At 45.8% G+C, this 20,507-nt stretch overlaps 1 protein-coding gene across 1 annotated transcript in view; it reads left to right on the forward strand.

Annotated features, from left to right (window-relative positions):
• The first annotated feature begins 14,824 nt into the window (after positions 1–14,824).
• Positions 14,825–20,507, forward strand: part of DNAH14 (dynein axonemal heavy chain 14) — a 323,430-nt gene continuing 317,747 nt past the window's right edge. Inside the window, exon 1 of the mRNA XM_078440753.2 lies at positions 14,825–15,002. Within this exon, the coding sequence (XP_078296879.2) occupies positions 14,900–15,002 (103 nt within the window). The 5' untranslated portion in view covers positions 14,825–14,899. The remainder of the gene's footprint in view (positions 15,003–20,507) is intronic.

Genomic DNA, 20,507 nt, shown 5'->3' on the forward strand with positions numbered 1-20,507 from the left:
CCTGAATGGTGCAGAATGAGTTCCAGGTGTTTTTCCTTGTTTCTTCACCCAGATATCAAGTCACGGGCTTCTCAGCCTTGTGATCATATGCCAGTACTCCGCGAGGTGCTCAACCCCTGTGTTCGATTCCCCAATTATATTGTCTCTCCCCCCTTCCTCACCTAAAGGTTACATTTACATAAAAGATATTCAAGGATGACACTTTACCATCGAAGAGGCTTGTGTCCTTACGTTACAGGCTGTGGCGGTGACAGGCCGGTCTGAGAGACTTCTCGGCGATCCGGGCGCAGGCTTCGACGTCGTCACTAAATCGTCCTCATTAGGGAGCTGTAACATTCTAGTGTCTCAATTACCGCCTGTTACAAGCCTCCGTCCCACGCGTTGTCTTACCAGCCTGACTTTCGTCATGCTCTCCCATTAAAGGTAAGAAATGGAGAGATTATGCTCAGCTCTTGTGCAGTTCCCAGACTGAACCACGCATCAGAATCAGCTGGGGTTTATACACACACACACACACACACACACACACACACCCTCACTCACAGAGAGACAAATTCTGTAAATCAAAGGTTGGAGCGCAGGAATTTGTATTTTTTTTTTAAGTTTGTTTATTTATTTTGAGAGAGAGAGAGTGGGGAGGGGAGAGAACGAGTGGGGGAGGGGCAGAGAGAGACGGAAAGAGAGCATCCCCAGCAGGGTCTGCGCCGTCAGCACAGGGCCTGGCTCGGGCCTTGAACCCGTGAACTGTGAGATCGTGACCTGAGCTGAAATCCAGAGTCAGACGCTTAAGCGACTGAGCCCCCCACGTGCCCTGGGATCTGTATTTTTAAAGCCTGCCGGGTGCCATGGACACATACCAGGACTGGAAAACAAGTACCTACAGAACAGAAATGTGTTATGCAGCCACGCCAAAGGAGGGGTGTAGTAACCACAGGCAAATAACGGCCCGGAATCCAAGCGCTTCCCAAAAGACAGAGTAGCGTTCTTTGCCGAACCCTGTCCTCTCCCCCCCCCGCCCCCCACCCCCCATCACAGGGCATGTCGGAGTATAAATACCTCTCTATGCACCCCAGCATCACCAACGACGCCCCAGGAAGTGTGAGCTCATGTGAAAAGCAGACACCACGTCCACGGTGGGAGGGCCAGCCAACGTTTTAGCAAGACTTCGTTTACCTTACATGTTTCTTAGTTTGCTTGTCCCTGAAATAAACTCTTAAGACAAGGGCTTAGATGCAAGTGAGGGAGCGGGAAACGTGAGCCAGGGGAGGGAGAAAAGCCAATAAGGACGTGCCATCGTGCGGGCTCCCCCTGTAGTGACCAGGGCTCGGTCCTGCAGTGTGGATGTCCTGCAGCTCAGGATGTTCCAGCAGGGGCCCGGGAAGCAGGAGGACTTCCCCACCGGCAACCGTCCCAGGCCGACTGAGGGTTGCCACTGGGGCGTTAAGTCCCGGACATTGGGGGTGGCCTTTCCCGAACAGGCAAGCTTGTGGGGTGCCTGGGGAAGTCTCCGCAGAGAAGCACAGGTGTGGGTCCCAGAGTCTAGAAGTGGCCCGTGTGCACAGATGCTGTCCGCTGTCACTGCAGGCGAACTGAGAGCAGGCAGAGGGCATCCAACATCCGTGACAATATCTGAAGCCTGAATTTTGAGCCATCTCCAACTGGACGTTACCTGGGTGTAGTCTCAAAGGCCCTGATACAAAGGAGTGACCGTGCCAGACTGACCTGGGACGTGGTCAGTGGGAAATAAAAGACCGGAGAGGACCAGGCCACAGACGTTTCCCTTCCCATGGCCACGAAAGGTTTCATTTCCTGCGAGGTAGCAGCTACTGGAAGGCATTTCTAGCACTGAACTACCTGCTCTCAGATCCTGCCTTCCTCTGTGCTGTGTGGCAGGGAACATCTTTTCCAGACTCGCTGGCTTCCTGGATAGGTGGACTTTGCCAAAGACGGAAGGTGGGGGCAGGGGATAATTCCAGAGCATTCCATCCCACCCCCCGCTTTGAGGTTGTTCCTTCAATCGCTGCGCTCCTCTGTGACTCGACCTCCCATTGGACAGCCCGTCCCCAGTCCTGGAGATCAGAATTCCAAAATGAGTCTCACCGGAACAAAACCAAGGGGTGGGTCCCTTTCCTGCTTTTAAGCACTCTCTGGTCCACCCAGATAATCCAGGATGATCTCCACATTTTGAGGTCAGCTGATTAGCAACCCTAATCCCATTTGCTACCTTAACTCCCTGTTACCAGGTAATGTAACATATTCCTAGATTCTGGGAATTAAGATGTGGACATTGTGGGGAGGCCACTGTTCGGCCAGCTACACCATATTTCTAAACTATCAGCAACTCTGTTTCTTCTTTTTAAAAAAATTTTTTTTTAATGTTTATTCATTTTTGAGAGAGAGAGAGACAGAGTGTGAGTTGGGGGAGGGGCAGAAAGGGAGGGAGAAAAGAATCTGAAGCAGGATGCGAGCTTTGAGCTGTCAGCACGGAGCCCGACGCGGGGCTTGAACCCATGAACCGTGAGATCATGGCCTGAGCCGAAGACGGACACTTAACTGACTGAACCACCCAGGTGCGCCAGCAACTCTATTTCTTCTGCAAAACAATGCCTTTAGGTCGTGGAAGCATGCATGGTTACATCTAAGGAAAAAGGAGAGGCATGGCGATATGTAGCAAATACGGGAAGAATGTCCATCTAGTAGGGTCATGGTGAGTCATATATTTTGCTTTCTCCTAAAAGGAAGCTGGGTTCTTCTGTCTCTTTGTCCAATATTTAGTCCACATAAACACTTACTAGGTACAAAACACCCTCCCACAAAGGAGATAAAGGTAAATCTGGCATGGCTTTTACACTCAGGTAACTTGCAATCTACCAGGAACTTACACGTGTCCACAAATAATACAGGAAGCAATGAAGGGAGTGAGCAGAGCTGAGTGAAGTTCTGCACAGTCACAGAATCGCTACATCAGCCTCGAACTTCCAAGTTCAAGCCCTAGTGGTTATCTTCCAACCTTGGGAATGTCTTAAACGTCACCCTGGGGTAGACAAGGGAGGCTCAGGCTGCAGGGAGATATGGTCACAGGACACTGAACATGTTACTCTGTCTGAATCACAACTTACATGTAGGATTTATTCTTGAATCCTTTGGGACAAACTGGACGTGCCCTTCTGTTCTTTCTACATCTCATGAGGTCATCGAGCAGACATTTACTGCCGTGAACCAGGGGCTTGAACATCTCCACGGCCTTTCATTTTTTCTCCCGCTTCCAGTGACGGTCCCTGTTCCGAGCTGCTTCAGTGTTTAATCCCTTTAAGTATCCTGCATTTCAAAGGTGTCTTAACCTTAAAAACTTGCGTCTCTAGAGTGATTATTTTATACAATCACAATTGATCTGTATCGAAAAAGTTACAGGAGATCCTTGCCATGGTGGAGGTCATGTTCAGATAGAGATGACCGTGGGTGGGGCAGGACTGGGGGGCTGGGCCCAAGGATTAGACTAGACTGAAGGGAAACAATCGGGGATCAGATAGGACATTTTGTCATAAGTCACGAGAACCAATTCAAGTTTTCAGGGGAAAGCTCGGGGAGGCAACTGGAAACTAAGGGCCGTGGAGATGCAAGAAAGCTTTGTTGCTCATCTCTGCCTCTCTCTTTGGGGCTCTTCTCTTGTCCTTTACCTACACACTCGCTTCCCCATCAAGTCAGCCAACGTTGCACCATGTGGCCCCACACAGCGATTGCCTGTCTCTCAGTCCCAGTCTACACCGGTAGGAGGAGAATCTGACTCACCAGTTTTGGTCAAGGGTTGACCCCATGTCTAGCCAACTATGGGTAGGAGGGCAAGACCATGTAGTGTGAATGAGGCCATTCTCAGAGAAAGAATAATCTCCAAGAGCTTCAAAATGACGACACAATGGCGGACCATGTCCAATTTCAAGTCCAGGAGAGGCAAAAGGCATCTGTCTGGAATTAGCCAAACTCAAGCTTAGGGGCACAGTTCTCTAGACTGTCACGTCCGTCCAAGACTTCTGACAGCAACTGCAAGTTTACAGGTTTCCCAGAACTACCCTCAGGTTCCAGATCTCACAGAACTCACTGAGAATCGTTATACTCACGGACACATTTACTACAGGGAAAGGGCACATGTTAGAATCAGCCACAGGAATAGACAGAGGACAGTCCAGGAAGCTAAAGATGTGGGTTCCATTGTATCAGGTAACTCAGGTAACTTGCGCCTCCCTGGGCCCTGATGTGTGGCTATACTCAGTTGTCAGTCCTAGAAGCTCAGCCCAGCTTTGACGTCCAGAGATCACACTGAGGCTTCGTTACCTAGGCATGATTGATTGATCAATTGCCCACGTGTTTGAACTCGGTTTCCAGCTCCCCTCCCTGGAGGTCAGGCTGGAGGCCCCGGTGCTTAATCACATGGGTGGTCTTCCTGACCTGGCTTGCCCCCACCCTAGAGTACTAGGTGTGTCCCTTGAATAGTCATCTTAGTAGGATAACTCTCAGGTGTGGTCCAAGGGGCCCACCATGAATGAGAAAGACACCCCAATCGGGAAATTCCAAGGAGCTTACCACGTGGAAGCAAAGATAGTAGCTATTCTGTTTAAATGGCCTTAATAAGCAAAACACGATGAAGTGCGCTCTAATTTTAAAGAAAGCTTCACGTTTTCTGCTCTGTGGTGACCACGACAAGCAGGGTCAGAGGCCTCGTGGTGGACTCCGTCCCTAGCGGATACACCGGCCCACAGTGGAGTTTACCGCGGCCACTAGTCCTAGGTGGCCGGAGAGGATGACGGTTCCTGCAGCGCCGAAGGGCATTCGGGGCCACGCTCGGTTCCAGTGAGCAGGACGGGTTCCACGTCCCGTGGATTCGGTGAAGTCGGGCTTCCAGATTCCACCCCCTTCCTTTTCTGTGTCCCTGCCCGGTGTCCGGGGCCCTCACAGCCGCCTTCTGCAGCAGGGACCCAAACCCCAGGATCACAGCTTCTTCTTTCCCGCAGCCGGCTCCATTCACACACCCCTGCCCACAGTCCAAATCACTCAGCTGCCCAAGAGGCTCGGAGTCAGGTAAACTCATGCAGACTTTCAAGTTTAGTCATGTATGTCCTTCACGAATCCTCTTCTGTTTACAGGGAAGGAGACTGGAAGTAAGAATTCAGAGTGAAATACAGTCAGGGACTAGGTTGTGAAAGTTGCCGAAAGCAAATCTGTTATTTTAAGCAATTTGATGCGAACTTGGTCAGAAACACGGGTTCAAAGAACGGGAAATCAGGCAGCACAAATGAGTCAGGTGGAGAGCAAATTATCTCTAATTGTTGGAAACAGACTATTGCAAGGCTTCCCACAAACTCAGGTGCACAGACTCCTGCCTACTTCTTCCTAGAGGATCTAGGAAGGATCGTCTGCCTACTGATGATTTTAGCTGAGAGCACAGGTAGAGAACAGAAGCCGTCTACACCAGCAATTCTCTGAGGCAAGTTCAAGGTGACGAGTCCCGGACAAGGGACTTTCAAGCTCCACCCTGTTTCAAGCTCCCTGTTCTTCTGAATTGGAATACAAGACCTATTTGTGAACGCTCCCAATGGGACCAAACTGTGCAAGTGAATTGTGTGGAAGCAGAGAGAAAAACGAGCTCATCTAGATGGATCTGAGCCTCACGCAAGCCTTCACCACGAAACCCAGTGTGAAAACGATGCAGAAGTTGCGATGCCGGAGAACCAGCTCAGCCTCATTGGGTACGACGAAATGCAAACTCGGGGTGGCTCCCAGGGCTGAGGTCACCAGGCTTTCTCCAGACTCAGTCTCCATGTCTGTAAGATTCATGCTTGAGCGTGTCGATGTGGGAACTGCCCATCAACTCAACTCAGAACAGAAAACGGAATCTGTTTGGTGACCCGAGAGACAGAATACCTCCACAGAGGTGATACTAGTTCACGCTCGGGGGACATTCTGGACTTGGGTGAATTCCCTGGGAGTGGCCTCCGTTACCGACATCAGCAGCATGTTACCAGACAAGAGTCTGAGAAAAGTCTTTGGATAACACTGGTTAGGAAATATTTTTTTAAGTTTATTTACTTTTGAGAGAGAAAGAGAGAGAGAGCATAAGCAGGGAGGGGCAGAGAGAGACACACACACAGAATCCGAAGCAGGCTCCAGGCTCTGAGCTGTCAGCACAGAGCCCGATGCGGGGCTCCAACCCACGAACCGGGAGATCATGACCCAGGCGCCCAGATGACATTGGTTATTTCCATAGCAGGCCTAGGGAAGTCCTCAGGTTTGTCTCTAGATGGGTACCGATTTTTACAACTTGATTTACAATTGGGAATTTAAGGTTCTTGATTTAAGTTGACAGATTTGTGAGTCTAAATTATTGCAAATTTCTGACTATGCCAGTGATCTTATGTGCTTAGACAGCACTGCTTTGGACGGTTATGTTAATTGCTATAATTTTCTTCTGCCATTTTGAATCAATTTCTTTTGTGTGTGTGTGAAAACAAACTGTTACAAATCGCCATTCTGCACCACAGCTTAGCAATCAATTACAGTATATTGAACTAAAGTGTTTCTGTTGTAACATAGAATGGAAGAAATTATCAAAATTTACTATCCATACTGAAAAGCTTGGTGTTCATTGTCTTTTGTAAACATTAAGATTAAAACAATTAGCAGGAAGAAATGAATTTTGTTTCTGACAACAAACACAATCAATTCTATTCATCTTTTCTGGTCTTTATGGAACCCATTGTTCCTTCTGTGACAGTTGGACATATTTAGATGTTATTCTCCCAGGCTTCGTTGTGAATTAAACACACTCAGTAAGTACTTACAGGGCGCTTACAGTTGTAGGGTGCTGCTGGGGATACAAGGGGACAGACCTGATTTCTGTCCTTGAATATTTAGGCTCACATTGAGATATAAAGGTCCCCGTTCAGGGGTCATTTTCTAGGTATTTTTATATTTTTTAAGGTAGAGAAAGTACTTTTGGTAAATGTAAGCTATATTCTAAGGTAGATATAGCACTGCGACTGGGGGCTGAGGTGTGAGAACGTTCCAGATGACAAGTGAAAGGACCCTCAGTGCGTTTCCAGACAGAGTCAGGTGCCCGCCTGTAAAGAAAGTGCCAGAAGGGTTTGGAGGAGGTTGTATAACAACAATTGCAGAAATCTCCCCGGGGAGTGATTTATGAATCTCCATTTCTTCTTGGAACCTCTGCTGGGTATGTTTGACCCCCTCGTTCTAGTTATTTCTTGGAGCAGATCTAAATTTTGTAGGTTTGCCTTTGTAATGGAACCAACGTGAGTTCACTCCTTGGTGAGTCGGAAACCCCACGAGGTGCATTGTCGCACGAACTTTATTTGCGGCAAATGGTTTCCAAAGTGGTGACTCCCGAGGGAGGATGAATGTGTTCCTCTCACTTAGGACGAGTATTTAGGAAGGAAAGCCTTGGGACTGCATGTAGAGGCAGGCACGAGGTCACACGTGTGCCTTTAGGGAAACATGCCTGCACATACGATGTACGTTATGTAAATGAGGCCTTTGCTCCTCCTTGGGCAGAGCTTTTCTATTACAATGAGGTAAAGTTAGCCGTCAGTCATTCTAGAGGTCATTCCATGGTCCCTCTGTGCAGGTGCTTGTCGGGTTTCACGCAAACGGGCCTGGGTGATCGGGGTCGGCTAGAGGACCCGTCAGGACCATTGCTGTTGCTGCACAGGTGGTTTGCTTTCCACGTGCCTGAGTTAAGCTGGAGAGAAGAGTCCAGGGAAAAATGTGGGATGGAGGTCAGTGAGGAGAAGCAGGTGGGCGGCCAAGGTCAGGTCTTGGGGTCCAGCTGGTGACACCTTGACTTCTCTGGCCTGCATTTTTCTTTCTTTCTTTTTAATGTTTATTTTTGAGAGAGAGAGAGAGAGAGAGAGAGACAGAGCTCAAGCAGGGAAGGGCCAGAGAGAGAGAGAGGGAGACACAGAATCCGAAGCAGGCTCCAGGCTCTGAGCTGTCAGCACAGAGCCTGATGCGGGGCCCGAACCCCGAACTGTGAGATCATGACCTGAGCTGAAGTTGGATGCTTAACCAACTGAGCCACCCAGGCGCCCCACACTTTCAAGGATCTTTAACAATAAAGGCTTAATTGTTGTGTGAGTTACCTAATCTCCCCTAACTTCTTCATCTGAAAATAAGGTTGAAAGTAGAACTCACTTCATAGGGTTGGGATGGGAGGCGAACGAGTCAATATACTTAAAGGACCCGCGGTTTGATCCCGTCTGGAGACAGAAACCACACAGTAGGCTCAACTCGGGAAGTTTCATGTGAGAATGTATTAATCATGATGAAAGACTAAGTATACGGTAGAGGGAAACTCCGTGTGGTCCCACAGGCTGAGGGAGGCGGGCAGGACAGACCTGGAAAGAGCTCAGACCTCCGTTGGAGAAGATGTGGGTCAGCCCACGAGTAGCAAAAAGTGACCTTGTTTGGCCAGGCTGGAGCTTCTGGGAGAGGAACAGACCTCCCTCTGGAAAGCAAGCTGGCGATGAGCAGGCATGGTTGGGGCTTGCAGTGGGCGTCCGCAGGGATGGGAGCCCTTCAGGGCCCACGGCTTCCATGTTGAAAGGGCTTTGGAAAGTGTATCGCCAGGGTCACAGAGGCACCAGTTTGGGCCCGTGGCTGGCGTGGGTTCTGCTGAATGAACTCACGCCTCTACCACCGACCCCCGCTTCTGCCGGAAAGGGCAGGAGGGCCCCCTCCTCTGGCAGTGTGTTTCCAGAACTCTCTACTGAGAAAGCTGGATGCTGTATTCACTCGAAGGGGGAAATATTCAAAGGAATTCCACTGTAGATCAGAGCTTACACTGAAGGGTGGTCGGAACTGAGGGAGGTTATGGGGGTCACTGGTATGGAATTCAAAACGGTGCCTGGTTCTGGCTCCATGCTGTTACTCTTGTGTTCCTTTCTCTGTTTAATAACCTTGAGTGAGGGAGACACCCGTGTAGCCTGGTGGGGACCAACAGTTGTACGGGATGTCGTCAGCTCTTCTCAGTTTTAATTTGAGAGCCAGCAGATTCTTTCTCTCGTATGAAGGGTTAAGGTTGATACAAAAAAACAACCCTTAGCCCGAGTGTCTTTAGAGGTGTTTCTCCAGTGGGGTCTTCCCCTCCCTGCCGGCTGATTGCCCTGATTATTGGGCACTGATGCAATATGGAGGGGTCTTCGTACAAAATCAAAGACCTCACTTCTTTTTTTTTTCACCTTTGTTTATTTTTGAGAGAGAGAGACAACGTGAGCAGGGGAGGGGCAGAGAGAGGGAGAGACGGAATCCGAAGCAGGCTCCAGGCTCTGAGCCATCAGCACAGAGCCCGATGCAGGGCTCGAAATCACAAACCAGGAGATCATGACCTGAGTCGAAGTCGGACGCTCAACCGACTGAACCACCCAGGCGCCCCTTATTTATTTATTTTGAGGGGGCCAGGGGCGGAGAGAGGGAAAGAGAGATGATTCCAAGCAAGCTCCACACTGTCATCACGGAGCCCTATGTGGGGCTTGAACGCACAAATGGTGAGATCATGATCTGAGCCAAACCCAAACTGAGCCATCACGCGCCCTCACCATTACTATTCTTGAACACATCTACTCTCTTATGTTTTGGTAAAATCAGCTTTTTAGATGCAAATGTATTCTATATACACCCCTGTGAAATTGGGTCATGGTGGATTTGGTCTACTGCTCCAGTTAATTGGGGTTCTCCTGGGTCATGGCTCAGTCACCTTACGTACCCCATTCCTGTTTTACGTTGTACACACCTAAAATAGCATGCCATACACGCCCACGTCTCAGTCTCTGAAAACAACTCGTAATGAGATTTGGGCCAAGGGCAGGCTAGAAACATGATGTTAGAAATCTTTCCCAGGGCACGGATGGCTCAGTTGGCTAAACGTCTGACTTCAGCTCTGGTCATGATCTCACTGTTCAAGAGTTCGAGCCCCGCGTCAGGCTCTGTGCTGACAGCTCAGAGCCTGGAACCTGCTTGGGATTCTGTGTCTCCCTCTCTCTCTGCTCCTCCCCTGCTCATGCTCTGTCTCTGTCTCTCTCTCTCTCTCTCCAAAATATACATTAAAAGTAATAGAAAACATAACTAAAATGGGCACGCATACAAATAGAACCTGGTGGCGGAATTGCTGTGGATTTAACCAAAAAGGTGGGTTTTGAGGTGTGTGTTCAGATTGTGGGGGAGTGCGAATTCACAGAGGGTAGGAAGAGCTTTTCAAAAATAGATGAATTTCAGTCTCTAAAATTAGAGCTAAAAAGTGGAAGAAAGATATGACTCACGTGGGAGCTGATGTTTTTGCAAAGAAAACAATGCTAATTTATTTATCAATCTTACTTCATTTGTGTGATGTTTGTGTGATATTTGTTGAGAATCTGCTGTGTGTTCACCACCGCGAGAATGGTGTTGAACGAAGCAGAGAACAGGCCCTCACGGAGCAAAGTCTAGTTGGGGTGACACACGTTAAACCAGTAATTATACCGATAAACATATAATTATAAAAGGTGATGTGATTGCCAAGGGACACAATTTAGATTGGGGCACCAGGGTAGGCTTCTTTAAGGAAGTGATGTTTCAGTTGCTGCCTGGAGGGTGAGATGAAGTTGAAGAGGTGAGGGCTTCGGGGCAGACAGCGGAGGCAGAGGCATCAAGGTCACGGTGAGTGGCCCGTGGTCCAGAGCGGAGGAGTAGAATGACAGACGGGCTGGGCTCTGGCCATCCTGGGATAGAGACCTTTACAAACAATTATTAGACAAAATTGTTTTGGAAATCACCTTTTGTGAGATGAATGAGGTACTTTTTTCCCCAAGTACTTCACATCTCCATGGGAAACATGATTTATTTCAGCTATTGATGGGATTAAACAGGGTTCAGCAATTCTGGTCCTATTTTTCATTTTTATAGCTGAAAGAGGCAGCACCCACGTTCATATAACTACAACAGGTAAGAATGAAGGAGTTTTGGGGCGCCTGGGTGGCGCAGTCGGTTAAGCGTCCGACTTCAGCCAGGTCACGATCTCGCGGTCCGTGAGTTCGAGCCCCGCGTCAGGCTCTGGGCTGATGGCTCGGAGCCTGGAGCCTGTTTCCGATTCTGTGTCTCCCTCTCTCTCTGCCCCTCCCCCGTTCATGCTCTGTCTCTCTCTCTGTCCCAAAAATAAATAAAAAACGTTGAAAAAAAAAATTTAAAAAAAAAAAAAAAAAAAAAGAATGAAGGAGTTTTGTTGTAATTGCTTGAACCCCCGAGTTACATGCGAAAATCCAAAAAAAATTCATCGTAAAAATTATTTTCTATAATCTATCAGTTAACAATTTTATTAGATCTTCCTTCAGTTTTTTTTTTTTTTTTTTAGAAAGCAAAAATTTGGAAAAGATTGATTTATAACCCTATATGCCCTAACATTCACAGGGCTGAATGTAAAGGAAGCCCCAAAACATATATTTAACTCTGTAAAAATATACAGTTGATTCTTGATATTTCCAGAAGCTAGGTGGTAAAAAGTTGCTGCAAGCACTGATTTAGCAAATATGGAATCATTGCTTCGAGGGAAATACAGGGTTAGGTTCCTGAGAGCATTTACTCACAGCATTTTTATCAACTGATCAATCCATAGCCTTGTTTTATGTATGTTTCTGTTTAAAGGTGTTTAATATGTATTATGATTCATTGACATTGAACTCAGAGCCAAGAGCACTGTAACAAAGCCTTGAGCTAACTGTATCTAACACATCTATTTTCTCTCTAGGACACATCATAGCCTTCTTGCACTTAGGAACACTAGATAGCACTACATTTGGGGGCCATTTAATACAGCCAAAATACCAGCAAAAGTCATAAAAACATGTGAAACATGGCACTGGCTAGGTCTGGAAAGATCGCCTGTTCACAGTATGAGGGCTGAAACGAGAGGTCAGGGCATCGCCTCCTTCAGCCTCAGCCAGGAACCTGCCTGTTGGGCCACTCAAAATTGTCACCACTCTGTGCATGTCCACACATAACCACAAAGCCCCACAAGTACTGATTTGGGGGATACACACACATCTGAGTGAGCAGGCAAATGTACAGATCTAGAACCCATGAATGAAGACGGGCTGTTGAAATCAAATTCATACATTGCCAAGTGAAATAGATTCTCTGGATCTCTATCATCATCGATCTATCTCTTTATCTACATATAATGACATGGAAGGCTAGATTTAAATTTAGAAGTATCAGATCCCTTGGGGTTCTACGCAGGAGTAGAGCAGGAAGAGTCTACTCAGCTTGGCCGGACGGAAGAGAAGGGCAGAGGCTTTGTGCGGACTCCCTGCTCCCCCGGGAGCCGCCCAGCAGTGGAGGAAGGTCTCAGGGTGGTACTGATTACCTACCCATTCATTCTCTCAATTTTAGACAAGTATTATCTCCAAAATATTACCAAGATTTTTATCAAAGAATTTAATTATACTGTTGTATCTTTTTACCCTAACAGGTGCCTCACTTAAACCAATGTTTTCAGAAAGGGCTAGGAAAACAGAAGTATTTTAAAACATTTTTAATACACTTTTGATAATACAATTTTAAAGACTCTTATTATTTTCATGTCTTTCAATAATATCTTTTTGCCAAAACCATGAGACCATCAGTCTGTGGATTTAGTTAACTGAGTTTATGGAAAATGTCTGCTGTTTATGAGCATTGCCAAATCAATTAGGTAAATCGGATGGACTTTCGATCATAAAATTTTACTTCAGTTTTTAATTCAAACAAATTGATTAATAAACATTTCCAAAGCTATTACAGAAAGTACTGTGGAAGAAATTATGGATGCATTTTTAGAAATGGATTAATAAAGCCAATCAAATCAAGGTTAAGTAATGTAGATGTACTCATATTAATAAGCTATATAAATAAGAATAAATCTATATACCATTTCTAATTACTTAAATTATAATACTGCCATGTAATATGTAGTTAAAAGATACATGATTCATGAATGAAGGGTTGTGATTAAAAGCATGCTACTTCTTTGGTGTTGAAAACTGATTATCAGCTTTTGTGGTAAAGCATCGTAGAGATTGCTTTGGAAATAACTCTTTATGTCATATATGTCATGAGCAAAATATCTCTACGTATTTAAATGAAGGATGTGAGACTAAAAACATGAATTTTTTTGATAGTAGAAAACATTACACATATTGTGAAATAAAATGAGAAGAAAATTCAATGTAATTTAACTTCATAGTTTATAAAATTAAATGATACTTCATGGAATAAATTATATCTATAGTTCATGAGATAATTAGATAAAATGCTTTAACTTAGTGTATCACAGGATGAATTTAAAATAAATCTCATAACATTTTAGTCCTCAGGTTTTGTCCAGTGTGTTTTTGAAGAATCTGGTGGTCTAGAAAGTATTCTAGTTACATTTAGAAGAATTAGTGTCACTAACCTGTTTGAAGGTTTTTTATTGCTAGCTAGTGTATTCTGGGGAATGAGTGTTATGAGCAGCTGAAAAATATTGCTTACATTTTAATACTTGAAATAAAAGCCCTATTTAGTAAGCAATATTTATTAGTGATTCTGTTTTGCATTTATTGGATTCTCCATTAAGAGCAAAGAATTATTTGACGCTGGTCAGGGTATGGAAGAGATGAGTCCCTTAAAAGAAAATCCTCATGAATCCATTGGCCACATTATGTACAGTAATCTGCCATCAGGACAGCCTAATGGCTGTGATGTCTAACATCCCTCTTTGCTCTTGACAGAAATAAAGACAGAAAAATGGGAAGGCTTACAACGTGCTTACAGATGCCTTAATTAATCATTAAGAGATGTGCCTCATCCTGATTTCTTCGTTTTTCGGTTTTTTGCACTGGCTTTTTGGTGTCCTTGCAAGTTTTTGTAGTGGGATTTCAGATAGGAGAGCACTTGTCTTTCTCTTGTAAAGTGGATGAAGGGATTTTGAAAGAGGGGTTAGAAAAGGCGAATCTTCAGGCTTTTAGCAAAGGGTATATATGAAGGTCTGGATCTATAAACGGATTCCTTTAAAATCATCACTATCCGCACAGCCCTGAAAGTCTGTGATTCCTCCAGAGGCACCGTTCCCTAATTTGAAGACCATTGCTCTGCCTACGGCTGAAACAGTAAGGATGGGAACAGAGTGACAGACCAAACATAGTTTGTGGGTAAAACCTGCAGGACTTGGTAATAAATTCAACTGGGGTGGGGAATAGGAGAGGAAAATGTCAAAGAAGATTCCACTCCAGAGACAGGGAAGACTGAAGAACATGGTTTCACAATCTGTCTTTTTCACCTTGTTTTGTTTTAGACGTTGTGTTGACGGATATTTTATTGAGTTGACAATCAACGTTTTGGCTAATTTTATCAAATATAAATGATTATTGGCATATAGTATTTCCAAAATGATTTTTCCTTTTAACGCGGTAGCTTTCCTCACCCTCAACACTCAAACCCTCTCAACAGCTTCTCAAAGGCTCAAAGGCATCAGATTTTGTCCTGACATGCGGAATGATTATATATTCGAGCTTATTAACATTAAATGTGGGAAGTGTATTCTTTTTTTAAGTTAAACACACTTTTAGATACAGTAGACCCTATATTGTTTTTCTGTGGCCTCTACCACGAAATGTAAAGAAAGGGGCCTATGTGCCTTGTGCACCTGGCATATAGTAAGTGCTCAATAAATAGTTGGGCGAGTGAGACACAGGACATTCCGTGTTGGTTTTTTTTTTTTTTTTTTTTTTTAATAAGACACACAAAAAGGAGGTATTTTCACACCCACGCTTCTTAGAATGTTTCTCCTAGACCCATTCTATTACATCTCCATATACAATCTTTTGCTATTAACAGGTGCCTATTCATGCCCCCGGGTTGTGAAAATCTTAATCACTCCTGTCGTTGGTCCCAGAGCCGCCTGATCTGCAGTCACCGGTTTCTCCAGCATTCAGGCCACCTTCAAGCAGGTGAGAGAGAAGTTACCCCCGGGTCCTTGGCCTGCTTCTTGTACCGATCTGATCCGCCCATGACGCGCATTTCTGGGTCCCGGAAAGGCATGGCCGGTGTCACGACGCCCCCCCCCCCCCGCCCCCCTCGGGTCCATCGCCTGGATGGGGGCCTCCGTGGAGCCACCGCCCGCCTCCTCCCTCACCTGCGAACTCCATCCCCAGCCTCGGACCCCAGCATGCGTTGCGCGAACCACTAGCCCCAGCCCCCAGCATGCGTTGCACAGGCCTTGAGGCCCTTTTCCCGGCCCCGAGGCCCAGCACGCAGGACACGCTGCGCAAGCAGCCCCAGCATGCACTGTGCAGGCCTCGAGGCCCAGCACGCAGGGTGCACTGCGAGAGCCGTCCCCCCCCCCCCCAACCCCGGCCCCGGCCCCGGCCCCAGCCCCCAGCATGCACTGCGAGGGCCTCAGGACCCCAGCAGCCTCGAGGCCCCAGGCTGGCCGGCGGTTACGAGCAGGAAGGGTAGCGGCGCCAACCCTCGACCCTCGGGGTTGTCCTCGCCCGGCTCTCTCCGGCGTGTGCCGGCCGGACCTTCGCCTCTTGGCCCGAAAAGCGGCCGAAGCGGCCGTGCGGCCACGGCGCTGTAGGTGAGGGCGGGCGGCTGGGACCCTCGACGGCCCCCTAACTTTGAGGGGGGGGGTCTGTCGAGCCGGGCTTGGGGGGAGGGGCCACGCGGGGTGGGCAGGGCTGGGGCGGGGCCGGGGGAGCCGGGCTGAGGTGTGGCGGGGGGAGGGGCCAGGAGCGGGGCGGGGTCAGGGGTGCCAGGCCTGGGCCATCGGGAGCCGGGAAGGGGCTTTATTTCTGAGAGTTTGTGCCATTACGAGGATTCTCAGTTCTTTGCGTGTTGGAGAAAGCTCGTTGGCCAAACTCCCGTGGCCTCGTGTCTTTGCGTAAAGGAGAGCCCTGTGGGCACTCTTCCTCTCCTTTCCTCATCAGCGTTTAGTTTTATTGATCTTGATTCTTGCTCGTTTTCTGTTATATTAATTGCTTTTACTTTTAGCTTGTTCATAGCCTGGCTTCTTTATTGAACACATTAGCCTTTAAAATATTAAATGCATTAAGGGCGCCTAGGTGGCTCGGTTGGTTGAGCCTCCGACTGGGGTTCAGGTCAGGATCTCACAGTTTGTGGGTTTGACCCCCCCCCCCCCCCCCCCCCCGGGCTCTCTGCAGGGAGCCCACTTGCAGGCTTTTGTCCCTCTCTCCCTGCCCCTCCCCTGCTTGAGCTCTCGCTCTCAAAAATAAGTAAACGTCAAAAAAATAAAATATTAAAGGCATTCAGTACTCACAAATTTTAATTTCTAAGTCTTAAGAACTACTGTAGCTGGGTCCACCAAATTTGAGTATGTGATATTTTAATTGTGGAATGGTTCTAGAGGGTAATTTCCTTATTTTTAATCCATGGTTTACTTAGGAGTGCTATTTCAGGTTTCTAAATAGGGAGCACTTCTAAAAGTGCATTTTTGTTGACTTACAATTTATTTGCATTATATTGGAAAACGGGGCCTGCATAATATTGAGTCTGAGATTTGTGAAGTCTTGTTACGAAGGATATGGTCAGTTTTCATAAATGCTTTATATGATTTGAAAAGTGCATTCCTTGATTTTTATGTATAGAGTTCTTTGTTAGGTCAAGCCTATTAATTGTGAAGGTCAAATACTTCCTTTTTTTTTTTTTTTTTTTTTTCTTCTTTTTTAAGAGACAGGGACTTTTTAAAAAATTATTTATTTATTTAATTAGAGAATCCCAAGCAGGCTCCATGCTGTCAGCGCAGAGCCGAATGCGGGGCTGGAACTCATGAACTGTGAGATCACGGCCTGAGCCAAAACCAGGAGTCAGATGCTTAACTGACTGAGCCACCCAGGTGCCCCAAGGGTCAAATACTTCGTTTACTTATTACTTTAGTTCCCTTGATCTGTAAATCATTGAAATGGGTGTGTTAAAATAGCACACTGTCACTGTTTTTTTTGAAATGTCAGATTTTCTGTCATCTGTCAGGTTTTGCTTTATATATTTTGAGGCAGTGTTAGGGATGTAAAAGTTGTAAGTTGTAGCTTCTTGATGGATTTTCCCTTCTATTATGTTGAGATGCAGTTACTCCTTACTGCTTTTCCCTCACTTTGTCTGGTAGAATATTGTTACCAGTGTTTTTTTTTTTTTATTAAATATTTATTTTTTTAAATTTATTTTTTAAATGTTTATTTATTTTTGAGAGAGAGGGAGAGACAGAGCATGAACAGGGGAGGGGCAGAGAGAGAGAGAGAGAGAGAGAGAGGGAGACACAGAATGAAGCAGGCTCCAGGCTCCGAGATGTCAGCACAGAGCCCGATGCAGCGTCGGAACCTATGAACTGCGAGATCATGACCTGGGCTGAAGTCGGACGCTTAACCGACTGAGCCACCCAGGCACCCCACCAGTTTTCTTTTTGTTTGCATTGGCATAGTATGCTGTTTTCTATTCCTTTATTTTTTTATTGTGGTAAAATACGCACAACATAAGATTTATCACTTTAATCATTTTTAAGCATACAGTTCAGCAGCTGTACACAGCAGATTCACACTGTTGTGTAACCATCACCAGCATCTATCTCCGGAATGTGTCATCATCCCAAACCGAAATTCCATACCCCTTGAGCAGTAACTCCCCTATTACCCCTTTCTCCACTCCTCATAGCCGCTGGGAACCTGATATAAGTAGAATCGTACAGTGTTTGTCCTTTGTGTTTCGCTTAATTTACTTAGCATGATGTCTTCAGTCAAGGTTTATCCATGTGGTAGCACGAGTCAGAAAATCTTTGTGTGTATGTGTGTGAGACACTTGGGTTGTTTTTGACTCTTGACATTGAGAATACTGTTGCAGCAAACATGGGAGTGGAAATGTGTCTTCAAGATTCTGTTTTCATTGCCTTTGGCTGTATTTCCAGACGTGGGATTGCTGGACCCAGCTGGAGCCATTATTACTAAAATAGTAATCTCGTTTTAGTTTAATGAGGAACTCCCTACTGTTTTCACAGTAGCTATGCCAGTTGCATTCCCACCAACCGTGCACGACGGTTCCCTTTTCTCCACCTCCTCGCCAACACTTGTTATTCCTTTTTGATAATGGTCATTCTCACAGGTGTGAGGTGATATCTCATTGTGGTTTTGGTTTGCATTTCCCTGACGATGAGTGTGTCGAACACCTTTTCACGTACCTATTGCCCGGCCGTTTGTACGTCTTTAGAAAATCTGCCCATTTGAGTTGGATTGTTTGTTTTTTTGCAGTTGAGTTGTGTGAGTTTGTATATTTCGGATATTAACCCCTCATCAGAGGACTGGCAGGTGTTTTCTCCTGTTCCCTGGGCTGCTTTTTTGTTTTGTCGATGGTTTCCTTTGCTGTGCAGAAGCATTTTCATTTGATGTGGTTCCACTTGTTTCTTTTTGTTTGTATTATTATTTATTTGTTTTTGGTGTCATTTCTTTTGGTGTTTCTTTTTGCTTTTATTATTATTATTGTTGTTGTTATTTTTGTTTTTGGTGTCATCTGAAAAAAATCACTGCCAAGACCAATGTCAGGAAGTTTATCCCCTATGTTTTCTTCTAGTAGTTTTATGGTTTCAGGTCTGAAATTTAAGTCTTGAATCATTTTGAGTTAATTTTTGTGAGATAATGTGATTCTGTACCCAATTCCAACGTGTGTGTGTGTGTGTGTGTGTGTGTGTGTGTGTGTGGTGGGGGAGGGCGGGGAGGGGGGGGTGGTTCTTACCACCAAGCAATGCCCAGACACCTGGTGACGTCCTGCAGTTCAGCTCACTTCTGACACTATCCATCTGGACATCCCATCCCATCTCACGGGTTAAGGGCTCAGTCCTGTAACCGTGTACTCATCCTACCCCTTCCCCACTTCAATGCCAGTCTCAGGCCCAGGTCATCACCTGTGTTTCCGACTGACCAGCTGTAGATAGGAGGCTGTAATGACTCCTCTGTGGGTTCCATTACTTTGCTAGAATGGCTCACAGACCCCAGGGATATATTTCATTTATTACCGGTTTGTTATAGATGGGTATAACTCAGAAACAGCCAGATGGAAAAGAGGCCTGGGGACAAAGTAGGGGGAAAAGGCACGGGGCCTCTATGCCTTCAGGTGCACCACACTCCCTGAGTCTCCATGTGTTCACCTGCTCAGAAGCTCTCTGAAACCTATCCTTTTGGGTTTTTACGGAGGCTTTATTGCATAGGCACGATTGGTTAAATCATTGGCAGTTAATTCCACCTGCAGCCCCTCCCCTGTGTCCAGAGGTCAAGGTGGCGGGGCTGAAAGCTCCAACCCTCTCATCAGTCATGTGGTTGGTTCTCTTGGCAACCAGCCTCCATCTGTAGGTGAGGTCCAAAAGTCGACTCATTAATGTAGCAAAGGACACCTTTATCACTGTACTCATTTAGGATATTTTTGGGAGTTTTAGGAGCTTTGTGCCAGAAATGAAGACAAAGACCAAATAAATATTTCTTATGAAGTACAGTATCACAGAGGTGTGAGACGGTGGTCCAGTTTCATTCTTTTGCATGTGGCTGTCCGGTTTTCCCAACCATTTGTTGAAGAGACTGTCCTTTCCCCATTGTATATTCTTACCTCCTTTGTCATAAATTAGTTGACCATGTATGTGTGGGTTTATTTCTGGGCTCTCTTTTCTGTTCTTTGGTCTGTGTGTCTGTTTTTATGTCGGCACCATGCTGTTATGATTACTATAGCTTTGTAATATAGTTTGAAGTCAGCTTCTAGCTTCAGTGTTTTTTTCTCAAGCCTGCTTTGGCTATTTGGGGTATTTTTTGGTTCCAAACAAATTTCAGGATAATTCTGTTTCTGTGAAAAATGCCATTGAAATTTTGATAGAGATAGTACTGAATCTGTAGATTGTTTTGGGCAGTGTGGATATTTCAATAATAGTAATTCTTCTAATCCATGAGCACAGAATATCTTTATTTGTGTCTTAAATGTCTTTCATCAGTGTCTTAGAGTTTTCAGTGTTCAGATCTTTCACCTCATTCGTTAAATTTATTCCTAAGTATTTAATTCTTTTTTGATTCACTTGCAAATGACATTGTTTTCTTAATTTCTCTGATAGTTTGTTGTTAGTGTGTGGAAACACAAATGATTTTTATGTCTTGATTTTGTATCATGCAACTTGATTGAATTTGTTGGTTCTAACAGAACTAATCTTTCCCTCTTCAAAGCTAGCCCGCAACAGATTGTTGTGAAATAATAAGAAACGTATATATTATAGGTCGCTGATCCTGGTTCCTGATGCAGGACTCCTAAACCCCTTGTAATTTTTTGGGTGATAGGAGTTTTTCATTTTGGTGGTGGTGGTGGTGGTTCTTATGAGGTTCCTCTAGGCAGGCTCTTGGAGGCTTCTGGAGAGGGGGGGCTATGTTATCAGAAAGACCCAGCCATGATCAGGAGCTTGACATTTGCAGCCCTTCCCATCC

Source organism: Panthera onca, chromosome F1 (genome assembly GCF_046562875.1).
Source record: "Panthera onca isolate mPanOnc1 chromosome F1, mPanOnc1 haplotype 2, whole genome shotgun sequence".
Classification (NCBI taxonomy): domain Eukaryota; kingdom Metazoa; phylum Chordata; class Mammalia; order Carnivora; family Felidae; genus Panthera; species Panthera onca.